Source organism: Dendropsophus ebraccatus, chromosome 14, assembly GCF_027789765.1.
Source record: "Dendropsophus ebraccatus isolate aDenEbr1 chromosome 14, aDenEbr1.pat, whole genome shotgun sequence".
Taxonomy (NCBI): domain Eukaryota; kingdom Metazoa; phylum Chordata; class Amphibia; order Anura; family Hylidae; genus Dendropsophus; species Dendropsophus ebraccatus.
In genome coordinates, this window is record NC_091467.1 from 28,020,081 (window position 1) to 28,037,707 (window position 17,627).

General features: G+C 41.5%; 1 protein-coding gene across 2 annotated transcripts in view; it reads right to left on the reverse strand.

The window, feature by feature from the left end:
* Positions 1-6,051: 6,051 nt before the first annotated feature.
* TMEM98 (transmembrane protein 98) overlaps positions 6,052-17,627 on the reverse strand; it is a 30,636-nt gene continuing 19,060 nt past the window's right edge. For both annotated transcript variants that reach the window (XM_069952022.1, XM_069952021.1), the window contains exons 6-7: positions 16,643-16,702; positions 6,052-7,513 (exon numbers count right to left, since the gene is read on the reverse strand). In XM_069952022.1, coding sequence (XP_069808123.1) covers positions 7,306-7,513; positions 16,643-16,702 — 268 coding nt within the window. In that variant the 3' untranslated portion in view covers positions 6,052-7,305. The remainder of the gene's footprint in view (positions 7,514-16,642; positions 16,703-17,627) is intronic.

The window sequence follows — 17,627 nt, forward strand, 5'->3', positions numbered from 1 at the left end:
GCTGAATTGTCGGCTAGAGTGTACAAAAGCAAGTCTCTAGGGTGTGTCCTAGACTGGAAGTGGGGCAATGAAGATAAGGCATTTAAAAAAAATCCTGTTGTAATGCATTCTGTCTCCTGTGCTTATTACCTTTCTTCCTGTTTGTTAAACATGTAACAGACTTTCTGTCCCTGCTGTACACTCTAGCTGAGGAGGCTTCTGTGAACTGATTTTCTAGCTAGAGTGTACAGCAGGAACAGGAATTGAGGCTATTAAAGACCACAGAAGCAGAAGAAAAGCATAAAAACACAGTTAGTAAAATACTTTCAGTATATGTACATTTGTTGGACATCTGTCCAGTAAACCACCACAGCAAACTGCTGATCAGGAGCCTCGAATGTAGTTTACCATAGATTTGACTCTGAAGCTCTATACCAATCAGTAGTTCTGAGAGGGACACATTATATTTTTGTTAGACTTTATTTCTGGGCATCTGTCTGACTATAGATATGGAGATATTTTCTGATGACAGTGGCTGTGTAAGGGATCGGTGCACCTTAATTGTATTGTCCATTTCAAACGGGTACATGCTTTGAAATCAGTATTATAGTGAATGTGTATTTTTTTTGTATGTGTGTGAGAACATATGGGTTGGTCGTGCAATAAAACTGATCAGTTTTTTTATTTACTCCTTGCAACAGTATGCACAATTTTTAATCATTGCTTTTTTTTTTTAAATTCTTTTCACCTTTTGTCTACCAATCAGAAAAAGGCCACAGTGTAAAAGCCATTTTATTGTAAGAAAAAAAAAAATTGCGGAGAATTTTTGCTGCTGCGAAAAGTCAGCTCGTACATATGGTGGTTTTGTTTCTTTTACATTTAAAAAAATTACAATTTTTCAATTTAAAAAATCATCGCTGTATTTCATGTGACCTTATGCAGATTGATTTTTTCCACAGACTTGGGTTCAGTTGTGTATTTTATTAATTTCATTCGTCTGTGGAATTTTAATTTTTTTTTTTTTATTTCAGAAAAATAAGACATTGGGACTGAGCTTGTATTGTGTAGAAAACACAAATTGGCGGGGGGGGGGGGGGGGGGGGGGGAACGGAAGTATTATTGCCTTTTTAACATGATCATTATTTGCCTGTGTAATTTCATGATGTCCCTTTGTATGTACTGTTTATGGTCTATTTATACACTACAGCAATGCAATGTGTGTTCTAAGATATCAAAAAAAAAAAAGATTGCAAATGTACAAGATGTCTGCAGTTTCTCATCGGCCCCTGTTTTTATATATGGATATAAATATATATATATAGATGACGTTTACTATTATTTGAAAGTTTCCGAACTTTGTCCAGATGCGCCAAATTCCAGAAATATTTTTAATTGATTTAGCTTTGACTATAGAAGCAGCATGGACAAGCAATATGTTACCATTATTTCTTTTTTAAATATTTTCATTTGGACAAAGAAATAGAGAATATGGATTTATCTTCTGCTGATGGGATTCCACGTTTACATAAGTTTTGGTTTTTTTTTTTTGGAGGGAGGGGGTGGGTTGAGGGGAATCCGTGAACTTTTTTTTATTATTATTTTTGAGGGGGAAAAGGGGGTTGTGGATCCTAAGTTAAAATAAAAAATTTACATCAATGCTTGCTGTTTGGCCTCATTTTTTCCCCCGACTAGAAACTGTTCCACGTGAACAAGGCTAATAGATTATTATGCTGTTTTGTCTGATTTTGTCCACCCCCCCCCCCCCCCCCCCCCCCCCCCCCCCCGCCGCCTTGATCTCATCCTTTACCCCAGGGATGGGGAACCTTCGGCCCTCCAGCTGTTGCAAAACTACAGTTCTGGAAACTAAACTTGCTGTCCAGGCATGATAGGAATTGTAGTTTTGCAACAGCTGGAGGGTCGAAGGTTCCCCATCCCTGGGGTAAAACTAAAACCCTGAGGTGGATGTTAGGGTTCTTGAAAACCAGACAATCTTCAAATCAGCCCCTATATCTCTGTATATCAAAGTTCTTATATCTATAGATACACCAGGGTCACCACCGTTTTTAGAGCAATATGGTGGCTGGTAACCTAGACTGCGGAAGGAGACAAGTTTGCTAAATGAATTAATTTGCAAAAATATTCAACTTGTTAAGCCCTATGAGATTAACTATATTAGTTCAGACTGAAAACCCATTTAACTCGCATTGAAGTGCTCCTGGCCCTGGTCACTGTGTAATGTCAGGTGATGGCACCCCGCTGATCAACAATTGGTGGTCTTGAGTAGAAAAATGTATTTATCCTTTTAGATTTAGGTTCATTGCACGTAAGACATGTCAGCTAGACCTGCTTTTAGTAGGGGCTTCCCATATGTTTAACTTGTTGAATTTTAGAGCATTTCAAGTGACTCTCCTCCCAGTTATTCTGCCATCTTTGTTATATGTGGTTTGGTCCTTCATATGAGCAGCTCTTTCACCATGTCCGTTCAGATTTGGGTAAGTAGACGCTTTGGGAGTCCATATTTCTTCCTTTAGTATTGGTTTCACATTGGTATGTATTTATTAGAAAAAGTATGTAAAATATAGTCTTAAAGGGAAAGTACAGGGAAAATGAAAATTTTCCAGAAGGGGGGAACATAATAAACAAGCAATACTCACTCGTCCCCTTGCCTCCAAAGCGTTCCTTTACCAGTCTAGGACTTCCAGTGGGGGTCTGGGAGCCGGTGGCTTCTGGGGCATTGGGACTTATCCACTCTTCCAAAATTGATAGCCTATACGACACTCTGTATCCCTACCCATAAGCTTATTATGGAGGCCAGAGCTTTGAGTGGGACAATGGTACAGGAATAATAATCATAGATATACTTAAATAAGCACTTTACTTAAATAACACACTTTTGATATGTCAGAGAGATGTCCAAAAGTTTTAATCGGTCAGGGTTTGTTAGGTTTTTTTTTCCCATGACAGTTCCCCTTTAAAGAGTACCTATCAGCAGGTTAGACGAATTTAGGCTATGTTCACACAACGTATCAGGCCGTTCCGTGACCGGATCATTGCCATCCGCAGCAACGGCCGTGCTTTTACGTAGTGTGAACATAGCCTTAACCTTCTAATAGCTCCCAATTGTGCCACAGGGTTTAGAGGATGAAGGTTGTCTGTTACCTTCATCCTCTGCGCCGTTCCCATACAGTTTTAATCTAGTGCTATGTCCACTAAGGGTAGCTTCACACGTATGCTGCGAGTCTGTTAGGTCCTGGCAGATCACTTTCACTACATACACGCAGCGGTCTGTAATTCTGCCAGTCGCTTAACCCCTTCTGTTGCCGCCCGGCTCCCGCTCTGTATACATTACCTGTCCTCGCTGCACGGGGTCCCGGTGTACTGCTCTCCCGCCCGGCCAATCAGTGTGTTGCCCTGCCGCAGCCACTGATTGGCCGGGCGGGAGAGCAGTACGCCGGGACCCCGTGCAGCGAGGACTGGTAATCTATACAGAGCGGGAGCCGGGCGGCAGCTGAAGGGGTTAAGCGGCCGGCAGAATTACATACACGCAGCGGTCGTTCAGACCGCTGCGTGTATGTAGTGAAAGGGATCTGCCAGGACCTAGCCGACTCGCAGCGTTATTAACGCTGCGAGTCGGTACTTGTGAAGCTACCCTAAGGCTTTTTTGTGCACTGCCTATCCCCTAGACCGCCGATCCGCCCCTGGGACACAGGGCAATGCTTCTAACGGTCTTACTGGACAGAACACTACATTAATGGGAACAGCGCCCACTGGAATTATAGAGATGCACGCCTCTCAAACTAAAGAGTTTGCGACTTCTCCAGTTCACCAGGCACACACCTGCGTTCATGTCTCTTTTTTTTTTTTTATATAGAGGGATAGAGGTCGCTCAGCATATAGGCACAACTGTTTTGTCAGGTATAGTACACCAGTGCAACCAGTATTCATGCTTCACCTATAACTGGTGAGGACTTGCACAGTGGTATGTGGTAAAGGGAGACTGTTGTGGCTTGTAGAATCTTCATTGTTGGTATCCACCTACTAAGTCTAGTAGTGTTCAAGGTAATCCTATACTAAAGGGGTTACCAAGCAGAAGACTGCTAAAGCTTTCTGCTCCTTTGTGTCTTCTTCCGATGAATCCACGGCTTGAAAGTAAGTTTCTGATGCGTGGAGGGTGCAGCCGAAACCAGGCCCGCAAAAGTGAGTACCAGGGAGCAGAAGCCTTCAGCAGTCTTCTGCTACCTGGACAATCCCTTTAACGTCTGAACGTGTTTCTGAGCTGTTGCTGCTCTTTCATCAGGTATAGATACGACATCATGTGGTTATCCATCCTTTCAAAATTCGATCTGACTTTAAATGGCTAATGTAAAAATATAAATGGCAAGGTTTGACAATTATATACACAAAGGACTTAGGGATAGAGATTGCCTGTGGCTTTATCCATGTTTTCAAAGACTCCCTAGGGCTGCATCTAACTACTTCAGCCACCGGTAATCGAATGTGCAATGATCAGACTAGAGTTGCGCTCTTCACTACTTAGAAACATTGAGTTAAATGAGACTTGCAATGTATTTTTCCTTTGTCATTTGTGTATGTGGTTCTTCAGATATTGTCATAAAACATGCCTGATGAAGGGATTTTTTTTTTTTTTTTTTTTTAAATCTTCTGCCTAACAATATAAGGCTGCTGCCACACATGACCAAAGCCAAAAATGAATCTATCAGGAAGCAGAAGTATAACTCCTTCCTTTATAGTTTCTGTTCCTTTTGAATCCACTCTTAGTTTGGGCTCAAGAACTGCAGAAGTATTTTTCCCAAATAAAATCTGCCATGTGTAACAGCAGTCTAAGGATACATTACCCCTATAATTTCTGAAAGCGCAGCCTGGAAAAGCTGGGGTTACTACCTGTCTACTGTAACGTGTATTTCAAGAGTTACCGCTGATGCCCATAGGAATTTGTAAAGTGGATAGGAGGATGGTGCAGCGTGAGAAAAGGGCACAAATACTGTTGCCACCACCTCTCGATTAGAAATGATCGAACATCGGAAAATCGTAGGATGGATCGAACGCTAACTTTTCTCGAACCTGTCGCATTTGATTGCTGATGCCTTCCTGGTCTGTGGGGTATTAGAGTGCCCGGGGACCGCCTGGAATTCTGGGATTCCAGGCGGTCCCTGGGCACGCTCCTCCTTCCGCATGGATCGGGAAGGCATCAGTAATCAAATGCGGCAGGTTCGAGAATGTTAGAGTTCGATCCAACCTACCATTTTCTGATGTTAAATCATCTCTACTCATGTTCTGTTTTCTCAAGAGCTAAGTACAGGTAAGACTGACCATTAGAAATGCAGCTTGCAGAGGGGAAAACTGATGAAAAGTACAGGATACAAGTCTTATAATAATAGACTATTCATATCCACATATGAAGGTTTATTATGTAATGTCATGTGAAATGCCAGGTATATACTGGGGGCCCTATTACATGGAGCGATAATCTGCCAAATCTTTCTGATTCAGCAGATTATTGCTCTGTGTAATAAAGACAACAATCAGCCCAAGAAACTCTCATCTGCTGATCGCTGTCTTTTTTAAACATGTTTTAAAATCACTAGCCACACAACGTCACGTGTTATAGCAATGCAAGGCTGACGGCTGATTCTAGGGTAAAAAAAAAAGAAAGATTGTACTTACCTGTCCAGGCTCCCCCATTATCTAGCTGCATTGTTCCTGTGTTCTCTGCTCGCTGCAGCTGCCTCCGGCACTCCCAAACCCATCTCTAAAGTGACAGACCGTTCAGCCAATAACTGGCCGCAGCATTGTTATGACTCAGCCAGGGATTGTCTGAGCAGCCTGTCATTTTAGAGACTGGATCAGAAGGCCCCGAGGCAGTTGTGGTAAGTGAGAAACATAGGAATAAGGTTGGAGGACATCGGAGGAGCCTGGACAGGTAAGTACATCTTTTTCTTTATTATTAACAGTTTGGTGCTGCTGAAGGAATGGGAAGTCATAGTAGTGTCCTATTACCCCGAATTATAGAGCATATAAGATTTGGCTAAAGTGATTGACTAACACGAAGGCTCACCTAGCATTAGAAGTTTATTACAGAAATACATAAGTTACAGTGGAGACAATGACTACAAGTAATAAATGTAAACCGTAGAGATGCTATACCACAGTGAGGAAATGTGCAGATTTGATATATATACAAATAGATACAAAAGCAGATTCTTCATATATTCAATCTTCAGAAAGTTCTTGTATTTTTATAGCGGTGTATTTACAAGCCAGTATTTATAAGATAGCAACTATGTGGAGGTCTGATTGAGTCTGTAGTCGGGACTCTGTCATTACCTAAAAACAGAAGCACTTTTGCCTATAGGCTGTGCCTGCTATTGTACCTCATTCAAATAAAAGGGAGATATAAGTTGCAACACTTGATAAAGCACTTGGACATAAGCAGACAAACCCCCCCCCCCCCCCCTTTTTCTGGACAATCCCTTTAAGTGTAGATTAGGCATGCATGGGTATCATGAAACCTTTTATTCAGTAGAATGTTGATTGGATAACCCACCACGGTGAGTGGTCAGGTTACATAAAAATATTGCCTATGTAGACCTGTCATGGGACATTTTGTAGTGAAACTTTAACAAGAGTCCTCGTGAGAGGTATCTACAGACAAGATATACCTGAGTGTTTCATGAAGATTTTTAAATGGATATGCTGTTACAGGGTATAACATGGAGTTAGGAGCTCCGAGGCCTAGAGCAAGTAGTACTTTCTCTCTGCTTCTTTCTTGCTAATCTGCTTACACTAGAAGGGGGGAGCAAAAGCGAATAACACTACCTGCATAGGGAGTCTTAGAATATGGTAATGTCATCAACCTCTTTAAATTTCTCCTTAAGGGTATATGCACACAGAGTAATTGTCGCTGAAAACTCTAGGCGGATTCCGCCACTCATCCCCGCACGCTACCGATTTCTTCTCCGCCGGCTCCATTATATGCTTGGGCGGATTCTGCTGTCCGTCCAAAGAATTGTCTTGTCAATTCTTTAGGCGGACGACGGAATCTGTCCAATCATATAATGGAGCTGGCAAAGAGGGAAGCGGAAGCACACAGGGACAAGTGGCTGATTCCGCATGGAATTTTCGGCGACAATTACTCTATGTGCATATACCCTTACAGTTGTTCCATAATTATTATTTTTTTTTGGTCTTTCAGAAAAAGGACACTCTTGGTCTCTCATTAGCAATATACTGTCCTAGGGAGAGAAATTATAGCTACTGTAGGGAAACATTGGTGGGATAAAGTGCCACCCTCCCCCACCCACAATGTTAGATTGTAGAACTTTCTTGCAGAAAGTTATCTGCTCCTGTGATGACTCGTTCAGGTTCCGTGGCCATTGCAGCTTCACGGAGAACTTGCATATGTTCTTCAGCAGCTGAAAGGGACTGATCGATCCAATCCATGCCCACTGCCAGGTGGCAGGCATTTTTTGTCACCAAAACAAGATGGCTTACCGATAGCAGAAGCGCAGTGGTCCTGAAAATAGAAATGCATGATATTGTGAAGTTCAAATATTTAGGTAACATGGTCGTGCAATGGATGGTAGTGCCATGCATTCAGTGGACTTTGATTGGGACTGACTATACCACTATTAGGCCACATTTTTATTAACAAGTGCATGCAATAAGAGAAGTCTCGTCACTACCGGCTGTGGCTTCCAGGCAACAATAATAGTGTGACTTGCCGGGGGAGGCTATACTGTTGCAATACCTTGGTGGTGCTCAACTCCAATACACAGTCTTTGGTAAACTTGGCACATAGAAGAAATAGTGGCACTCATCAGGTTAAATTGCAAATAAAACAAACTTTTATTCCATTATTCTAAGTCTGGCAATTGGGATGTGGATTAACGGGCGACGATCGTTTGGCGTGCTCACGTGATGCACGCTTCCTCTCGGCCTACTACGTCACTCCGTTGTCCCTCCCTTTATAGTGCATAAAATTACAACATATAATAAATATTAGCACAATGTACAAATTTACAAACATTACACTTAGTTACAACAGAACAACGGACATATGCTAAATTACACTATGTGTTACATATATAGTTTTGGGATCTCATGATCCTTCCATACCATACATTTCTAAACCGTCGTTGAGACCCAGTGGACCCAATGCATTCGCAGAATCAAATTAGTTTCTTTTTTCATTAGGGCTGCGTGCCTGTCTCCCCCTGTTGCTGTACTCCTCACTATGCATAATCCCAAGAATCGCATCTCCGACAGAGCGCACGTGTTCAATTAATTTGGTGCAGCCCTTTCCCGCGCGGATTGATCTAACATGCTCCGCAAACCTTACGTACATAGGGCGAATGGTCTTACCAATATAGTCAAAGCCGCAGCTGCACACTATTGTATACACCACGTATCTAGTGCGGCATGTAATAAAATCTCTTATGTACCAATTATTACCTCCTAAATTAACACATGTTGCGTTCTGTAGTTGCCCACAGAATTTGCATGATCCACGTCTATGATTTCCTTGTGGTATATTTTTAGCTAGCCAATCACTTTCTATTTTAGAATTACTGTATCTACCACGCACCAGTACATCTCTTAAGTTCTTACTTCTCTTAAATGCAACAATAGGACGTTGGGCTACTATCTCCTGCAGAGTCTCCTCACTTCCAAGAATATGCCAATATTTGTTAACAACCGATCCGATCGTATCATTCATGGGGCCATTCCTGAAGGTGAGGACACACCGCTCTGAAGCCGCATGCTGTGCCGTACGGGCAATTCGTGCGGCTCAGACGAATCAATAATAATGAAGCGATCTTTGAAGAGCAGGCTAGGGCATTAGCACATAGATTATATAGGAGAGGTTATCCAGAACATGACGTACAAAAGTCCCTAGAAAAAGTACGTAAGTTTGATAGGTTCACACTGATACAAAAAAAAAAGACGTAAGGATTTGCATGCGGCTTCAGAGCGGTGTGTCCTCACTTCCAGGAATGGCCCCATGAATGATACGATCGGATCGGTTGTTAACAAATATTGGCATATTCTTGGAAGTGAGGAGACTCTGCAGGAGATAGTAGCCCAACGTCCTATTGTTGCATTTAAGAGAAGTAAGAACTTAAGAGATGTACTGGTGCGTGGTAGATACAGTAATTCTAAAATAGAAAGTGATTGGCTAGCTAAAAATATACCACAAGGAAATCATAGACGTGGATCATGCAAATTCTGTGGGCAACTACAGAACGCAACATGTGTTAATTTGGGAGGTAATAATTGGTACATAAGAGATTTTATTACATGCCGCACTAGATACGTGGTGTATACAATAGTGTGCAACTGCGACTTTTACTATATTGGTAAGACCATTCGCCCTATGTACGTAAGGTTTGCGGTGCACGTTAGATCAATCCGCACGGGCTGCCCCAAATCAATTGAACATGTGCACTCTGTTCACAATGTATACGAGATAGAAAATTATAGCACAGAAAGCCTCCAGGCTAAATAACTCACTAATGGGTCTCCACTGACCCTCCAATGCAACTGTCAGAAAAAATTAGTGAGGATAAATTATTATAATAAAAGTACCTGAGTATGATAGGATAGTGATCCTCTAGTTGAGCGGGATACCTGTGTGGAAAAGAGTCCATACACTGGTGCTGCAATCCAATCTGCTGTTTATTTTAAACAATACACTCGGTACACTTCAGCTCACAGGCTGATCCACACACCCAAGCGTCCACCTGGTGTCCTGCGGACGTTTCGGAGGATAGGCTCCTCCTTCCTCATGCGCAAGGACGTAGGGGGTGGAGGGTCTAATATATGCACGTCAGTGACATAATCTGGTTAGTAACACTTAATAATATTTATAATACTATAATAACACTTAATAATATTTATAATACTATATACATCATGATTTTACATATATTATACGCATGATCGTTAAGGAAGGAAACCCAATACATCCCTAATTCTACAAAAAGACTCTAAAGCTACATGTTTCATTGAGTCCTTTTGGGCTCAGTGTTTCAAGCTCAGTTATCCAAAATACTTCACGGCGAAGGAGATGTCTACGGTTCTCTTCGCTATCATTACATACCTCAAGCTGTTCTATAACCTGCCACCGTAGATCGCATATATTATGTCTGCATTCAAAAAAATGCCGGGCCACTGTAGTCTCTCCAAAGTCATTACTACGATCTTCATAATTCTTTTCTTTTTCTTTTTTACCTGTAAATCTCCTAATAGCTGATTTATGTTCATTAAGTCTCACTTTAATCTGCCTGCTGGTTTGTCCCACATATCCCATACCGCAGGGACATTTAAGCAGGTATATCACGTTGGTATCGTTGCATGTATGAAAGCCTTTAATAGGATATTTTTTACCAGACATGGGATGGCTTAATTCGCCACCCTTAATGATACTATTACAGTGTTGGCATTTCATACAGGCAAAAGTACCCTTCCGTGCTGCTGCTAAAAATGTCTGTCTATCTTTTTTCTTTTTCTTTATGTCACTTCTAATCAGTCTGTTCCCTAATGATTTATGTTTCTTGTAACAGAAAATAGGTTTTTCTTTAAATTCTGCTCCATATTTGGGATCACTACTTAGCAGGTTCCAGTGTTTCATGACTACACGTTTGATTAGATCGGAATGTCGATCATATGTCATACTGTACAGTAATTTATTCTCTCTTTTCTTATTAATCTTCTTACGTCTCCTTACTTCCTCTCTACTCAGTTTGTCAATTTCTTTACTTATTCTTTCTAAGTCGCGTTTTTTATAGCCCCTTTCCAAAAATTTTTTTGTAAGTTTTTTAGCATTTTTTCTATATTCACTCCGAGAGCTTGAAATCCTTTTAGCCCTAATGTATTGGGACTTGGGAAGACCTTTAAAGACATGTGGGACGTGCTGGCTTGTTTTATGTAATATGTTATTCCTATCGGTGGGTTTGGAATACAATGTGGTCTCAAATTTATCTTCAGTTCTTCTTACTTCTACGTCTAGGAAATGAATGACATCTTTATCGTGTTCTAGGGTGAATTTAATGGATGGATGGCATGAGTTAATTTTTTCCACCAGCTCTAAAAGGGCTTGTTCACTCTCTGTCCATATTAAGCAAACGTCGTCCACATAGCGGACCCATCTGCATGACGTTGGCAGTACACTCATTACAAATTTTTCTTCAAAACTGTGCATGAAGATATTTGCGAGACTCGGAGCCACGGAGGAACCCATCGAGACTCCGTGTCTCTGCAAAAAATACTCTTCATCAAATCTGAAATAATTCTTAGACAATACTAAGTCAAGCAGTCCCATTAGAAAATTGATCATACTGTTACTTAATCGGGCGTTCTTATTTAACTGTTCTCTGACACAGGCCAATCCCTCCTCTTGGGGAATATTAGTATAAAGACTTTGCACGTCTAAGGTGCACAAGAATGTTACATTTTCACTGGATACAGTTTCCATTACATCCAGGAATTGTCCGGTGTCAGAGAGACAGCACTCTAGATTTCTTACGATATCCTGCAAAAAGGAATCCACATAGACTGACAAGGACTGCAGCAATGATCCCGACCCGGACACGATGGGCCGGCCGGGTGGATTGCTGCAGTCCTTGTGAATCTTAGGCAAAAGGTAGAGCACGGGTACACGTGGGGAGTCTACACATAAAGCTTTCATAGTTCTTTCACTAATCACACCTGCAATAGTAGCTTCCTCTACATATGTATCCACAATCTTTTTAAATTCTTTTGTAGGATCACCCTTCAACTTCACATACACATTGGTATCAGCTAATTGCCGCATTGCTTCAAGGACATAGGAGGTGCGATTCTGAACCACAATCGCACCTCCCTTGTCCGCTCTTTTAATGATGATAGATGTGTCCTCTTCTAGACCGCGTAGGGCTTCATACTCTGCTTTGGATAGATTGGCATGCACTTTCGACACCTGGTCCCATTGTGTTCGCACGTCTTGTGAGACCATTCGCTCAAACATGGATAGTGAGTCATTATTCACACATGGATCATAGGCACTTTTTTTGAATAGACTTAGTGGTACTACGTCCAAAGGGGATGCAAAACTTCTTTCTTGTCTTTTCACATCAAAAAAATGTACGAATTAAGCCATCCCATGTCTGGTAAAAAATATCCTATTAAAGGCTTTCATACATGCAACGATACCAACGTGATATACCTGCTTAAATGTCCCTGCGGTATGGGATATGTGGGACAAACCAGCAGGCAGATTAAAGTGAGACTTAATGAACATAAATCAGCTATTAGGAGATTTACAGGTAAAAAAGAAAAAGAAAAGAATTATGAAGATCGTAGTAATGACTTTGGAGAGACTACAGTGGCCCGGCATTTTTTTGAATGCAGACATAATATATGCGATCTACGGTGGCAGGTTATAGAACAGCTTGAGGTATGTAATGATAGCGAAGAGAACCGTAGACATCTCCTTCGCCGTGAAGTATTTTGGATAACTGAGCTTGAAACACTGAGCCCAAAAGGACTCAATGAAACATGTAGCTTTAGAGTCTTTTTGTAGAATTAGGGATGTATTGGGTTTCCTTCCTTAACGATCATGCGTATAATATATGTAAAATCATGATGTATATAGTATTATAAATATTATTAAGTGTTATTATAGTATTATAAATATTATTAAGTGTTACTAACCAGATTATGTCACTGACGTGCATATATTAGACCCTCCACCCCCTACGTCCTTGCGCATGAGGAAGGAGGAGCCTATCCTCCGAAACGTCCGCAGGACTCCAGGTGGACGCTTGGGTGTGTGGATCAGCCTGTGAGCTGAAGTGTACCGAGTGTATTGTTTAAAATAAACAGCAGATTGGATTGCAGCACCAGTGTATGGACTCTTTTCCACACAGGTATCCCGCTCAACTAGAGGATCACTATCCTATCATACTCAGGTACTTTTATTATAATAATTTATCCTCACTAATTTTTTCTGACTCTGTTCACAATGGGAACACGTCGGAGATGCGATTCTTGGGATTATGCATAGTGAGGAGTTTGCCAACGGGGAGACAGACATGCAGCCCTAATGAAAAAAGAAACTGGTTTGATTCTGCGAATGCATTGGGTCCCCTGGGTCTCAACGACGGTTTAGAAATGTATGGTATGGAAGGATCATGAGATCCCATAAGTATATATGTAACACATAGTGTAATTTAGCATATGTCCGTCGTTCTGTTGTCACTAAGTGAAATGTTTGTAAATTTGTACATTGTGCTAATATTTATTATATGTTGTCATTTTATGCACTATAAAGGGAGGGACAACGGAGTGACGTAGTAGGCCGAGAGAAAGCATGCATTACGTGAGCACACGAAAAGATTGTCGCCCGTTGATCCACATCCCAGTTGCCAGATTTATAATAATGGAATAAAAGTTTGTTTTATTTGCAATTTAACCTGGTAAGTGCCACTATTTCTTCTATGTGACACATTTTTATTAAACAACTGACATGTCAATTTTGTGCGGCAGCTATTCATCGAATACAATGTAAAGTGCTGCTCCGGCTATATTGTCTGCAATGGCTAATTGGAACACGGGCACACCCGAATGCGCCCACATTCCAATTTCAAAGAAGTGATGTTCATCCGGCCGGTACTGCAGTATCGGCTGGGGTGAACTACACAGACAGCGGCTGTTCTATGAAAGGGCCATGTCATAAAACGGCCACTGTCTTACAAAGTGTGAACGTGGTCTAAGGATGGATGGAAGTGCCATGCATTCAGTGGACCACTATCTCACTATCTCAGGGCAGTACAGTGAAGACTTTCTGCACTCTATGGCCACTCCTGAGTCTCAGCACTGCATGACAGAACTAAGGGCTTGATGTTCTGGATTAGCAAGCGCCAATTTGCTGGATCGGTGCTTGCTTTAAGCCCTTGCCTTAAATTTAAAATAATAATCAGTATATATATCTGTCCCCGATCCTCTGTGTTCTCCTGGCTTTTGCCCACTGTTTGCAGCCGCCACTGCAACTTCAGAGCCAGGCCGCTCAGCCAATCACCGGCTGCGGCACTGTCCCGTCTTGACCAGTGATTGGTTGAGCTGCTTGTCAATTCAGAGACCAACTCTGAAGTTCCAGCAGCAGCTGCGGGCAGAAGCAAGAAGAACACCGGAAGCATGGACAGGTATGTATATGTATATATATAATAGATAATAAACAAAGAATGGAAATTAGGAACATTAGACGTTGTGGCATTGTATCCGTCAATCCCCAAACAAGTTGCCATGTCTTCATTAGAATTTTATTTGACTAAATTCAGCTCATACTCAGCTGTAGAAATTGAGTTTCTTATTATGGCCACGGATTTTTTGCTGAATCACAATTATTTTGTTTTTGATGATGAATTTTTCCTACAAATACAGGGAGTAAGTATGGGAGCTAAATTCTCACCATCTCTCGCCAATATCGTAATGTCGGTTCTGGAGCTTAATTATATATTTTCTGAGGACAATCCTTTCTTTGGATCTATACAATGGATAGGAAGGTATATAGACGATTTGGTTGTCATATGGAGAGATGGTGAGAGTTGCTTCCATAACTTTGTGGACTACCTTAATGGCAATGAATTTGGGCTCAAGTTCACTGCACATTTTGGCAACAATGAAATTACCTTTCTGGATGTCAGATTAGTGGCCAATGCTAACCAAGGATGTATAGAGGCACTACCATATAGGAAGGAGTGTGCAGGAAATAGCATTCTCATGGCCACATCTTGTCATCCACCACATGTGGTTAACAACATACCCTATGGTGAATGCCTTAGATTAAAACGTAATTGCAGCAGAGAGGATGTCTACACTTTAGAAATGGAGAAATTACAACTAAGATTTAGAGAAAGAGGATTTAGACAGGAGCTTCTGGATCAGGCAGCATGCAAGATGTCTAGGGTTAATAGAGCAGAATTATTAACCGAACAAACACGCAACAGGGGACAGTATAAACGTAATAAACAGGGCACTAATGACATAGTATTTGTAACATCATACAGTAAACAGTTTTCACAGATTAGAAACATCATTAACAAACATCTACCACTTTTGTGGCAAGATGAGGTATTACACAGCATGACCAAAAATGGAGTTAGGGTCGTATCCAGAAGAGCCCCGACTCTGGGATCGATACTATCTCCATCTTTGCACACAGGAGGCAAAGACCAGGAAAAAACATGGTTAGACATTAAAGGATCCTACAAATGTGGACACCAAAGATGTGTGACATGTTCACATGTTGCGGTTTCTAAGGAGATTAAGTCCTGTACTAATGGGAAGGTTTTTAAAATCCACAGCTACATTAATTGTAACACTACATATGTGGTATATGTGGCTATGTGCACACAATGCAACCTGCAGTACGTAGGATGCACATCTACCAGCCTCAAGGCTAGAATGCGTAAACATATTTCGGATTGTAGGAATGAGGTGGTAAATGTGTCATCCCTAACTAAACACTTTAGAGAGGCACACGGAGGCAATGTACAATATCTTAGAGTTATGGGCATAGAAAAAATTCACCCATCTAAAAGAGGGGGCTCTCTTAAAAGAAAATTATTTAACAGGGAATCTTTTTGGATTTTTAGGTTGGGGAGTAGATTTCCTGGTGGTCTAAACGCTAGACACGATCTTATTATGACATACTAAAACTTAAAAATTGTTTATGTATCATTTCTGTTTATGCCATTGAGATATGTTTAAGAACGGATTTGCTTTAGGTTTCCCAATCCTTTTGGTTTATTTTTTGTACAACTTTTTGTGCTTGTTTTTAAATTCATGTGTTTGTGATTTTTAATTATGTGTCATGTGATGTCTGATACCGCCCATATAAGCTTGTGGGAAAACAGTATATGGTATATTGTGTTGTGAACAAGGCGTGAGATACGCCGAAACGCGTCAACCTACCGCATGTCTATTTCCTGTATGTGAAGTTTGCATAAATAAAGAAGGACGTTTTTTACCCGCTGCACTGGTGCTGGACTTTTCCCTTCGCATATATATATATATATATATATATATTCTACTCACCCATCGGCCGTGCATCACTATTAGGGTACAAACACACACACCCTATACGCAGCAGATTTGATGCTGTGTTCAGTTATTTAGACCTAATTTGCTGCGTATCGCATCAGAAAATATGCTGCGTATACGGTGTGTGTGTGTTTGTACCCTTAAACGTAGTGATACGCAGTTGGCGGTTGATGATTTTGTAGCGGGTCAAAAGACAATGATCAGCCGATGATTGTTGTCTCTATTTAACTGAGCGATAATCGGCCCGATTGGTTGGATTATCGCTCCGTGTGATAGTGCTTTAAGAGAATGAAAGTTTCCTTACAAACAGTGCTGGCAAATGCCCACAAACTGGCAGTCAATGGCAGCTGTATTCGCCAAGTGATCTTTTTCTTCAACACTTGCTCAGTTACTCACTCATACACCCTGGAACACACAGGTCTTCATTCTAAACTACTTGACTTTTAATATTCTCCAGTGTCTACCATGACAGATGCCTGGATTGCTCTATGCATGGACGTATTTTTCAGATCTTGCATAGCTGTTTTATGCTACTTTGAAGACATGGACACACATACTGTACCTTGCATCAAGTAGTTTCGGATCCAGTGGAGGATACATAGAGCGAACCACGTCATCAACTCTAAATATAGAACAAAGGAACATTACATAACAGACATTATTACCTAACAGGGAGCTCAACAAGACCTGTAGTATTCTCTTCCCTATTTTTAGCCAAAACCAACAGTGGGTCCAGAATAAGTCTTACCATTCTAGCTTTTCTCGGTTGGAGCCTTGTATGTGCCAGTATCTGCACTGTATCACTTTCATTATGTTTTGGGTTTCCAATGGATCCAACTACATCTTTGAAAAAAAAAAAACTGTCCCCTTCAAGTATTGTATCACAATGCAGAAATGCTTAAAATGACCACCCAGACCCGGCCAGAGTCATTCACACTTTATGGCCGTATTCTAATTTGGCTTAGACCCTTTTTCTTATCGTGTGGCAATCACTTAAGGCCCTATTACACAGCACGGCTGTTATGGCTGATAATCGTCTCGAGTAATAGAAGACAACGGTCAGCCAACATGAACAATGTCGCCTGATCATTGTCTGTCGTCTTTCAACATGTTGAAAGACAAACAACTAAGATAGCAGCGATTTGCTGTCGATGCCCTGTGGAATAGGAATGGCAGCAGCAGACCGCCACTATCTTCTATGGGCTGCCCAGACGATCTAGCAATCACCCGGGCAGCTCCACGCAGCACCCCCGTCTCTTACCCACTCACTGCCTACGTGTGTAATAGCGTCGGCAGTCAGCGGGGAACGAGGATCAAACAAGCGCTGACAGTGCTCGTTTGCTCCTCTTCATTGCCCTCAATTCATTGAGGATGACATTGATACCATGTATGATCAAATGTTAAAGAGGAGCTGTCACCCCCCGTGCCGGGTTACAGGCTCCTGACCCCCAGCTAGATCCCCTTATACAGACCTCATCTGGCCAAGTCCCACTCCCAAAACCAGTCCCGGTCAGAAGCCGGCGCACGCGCTGTGGGGAGAAGTCCGG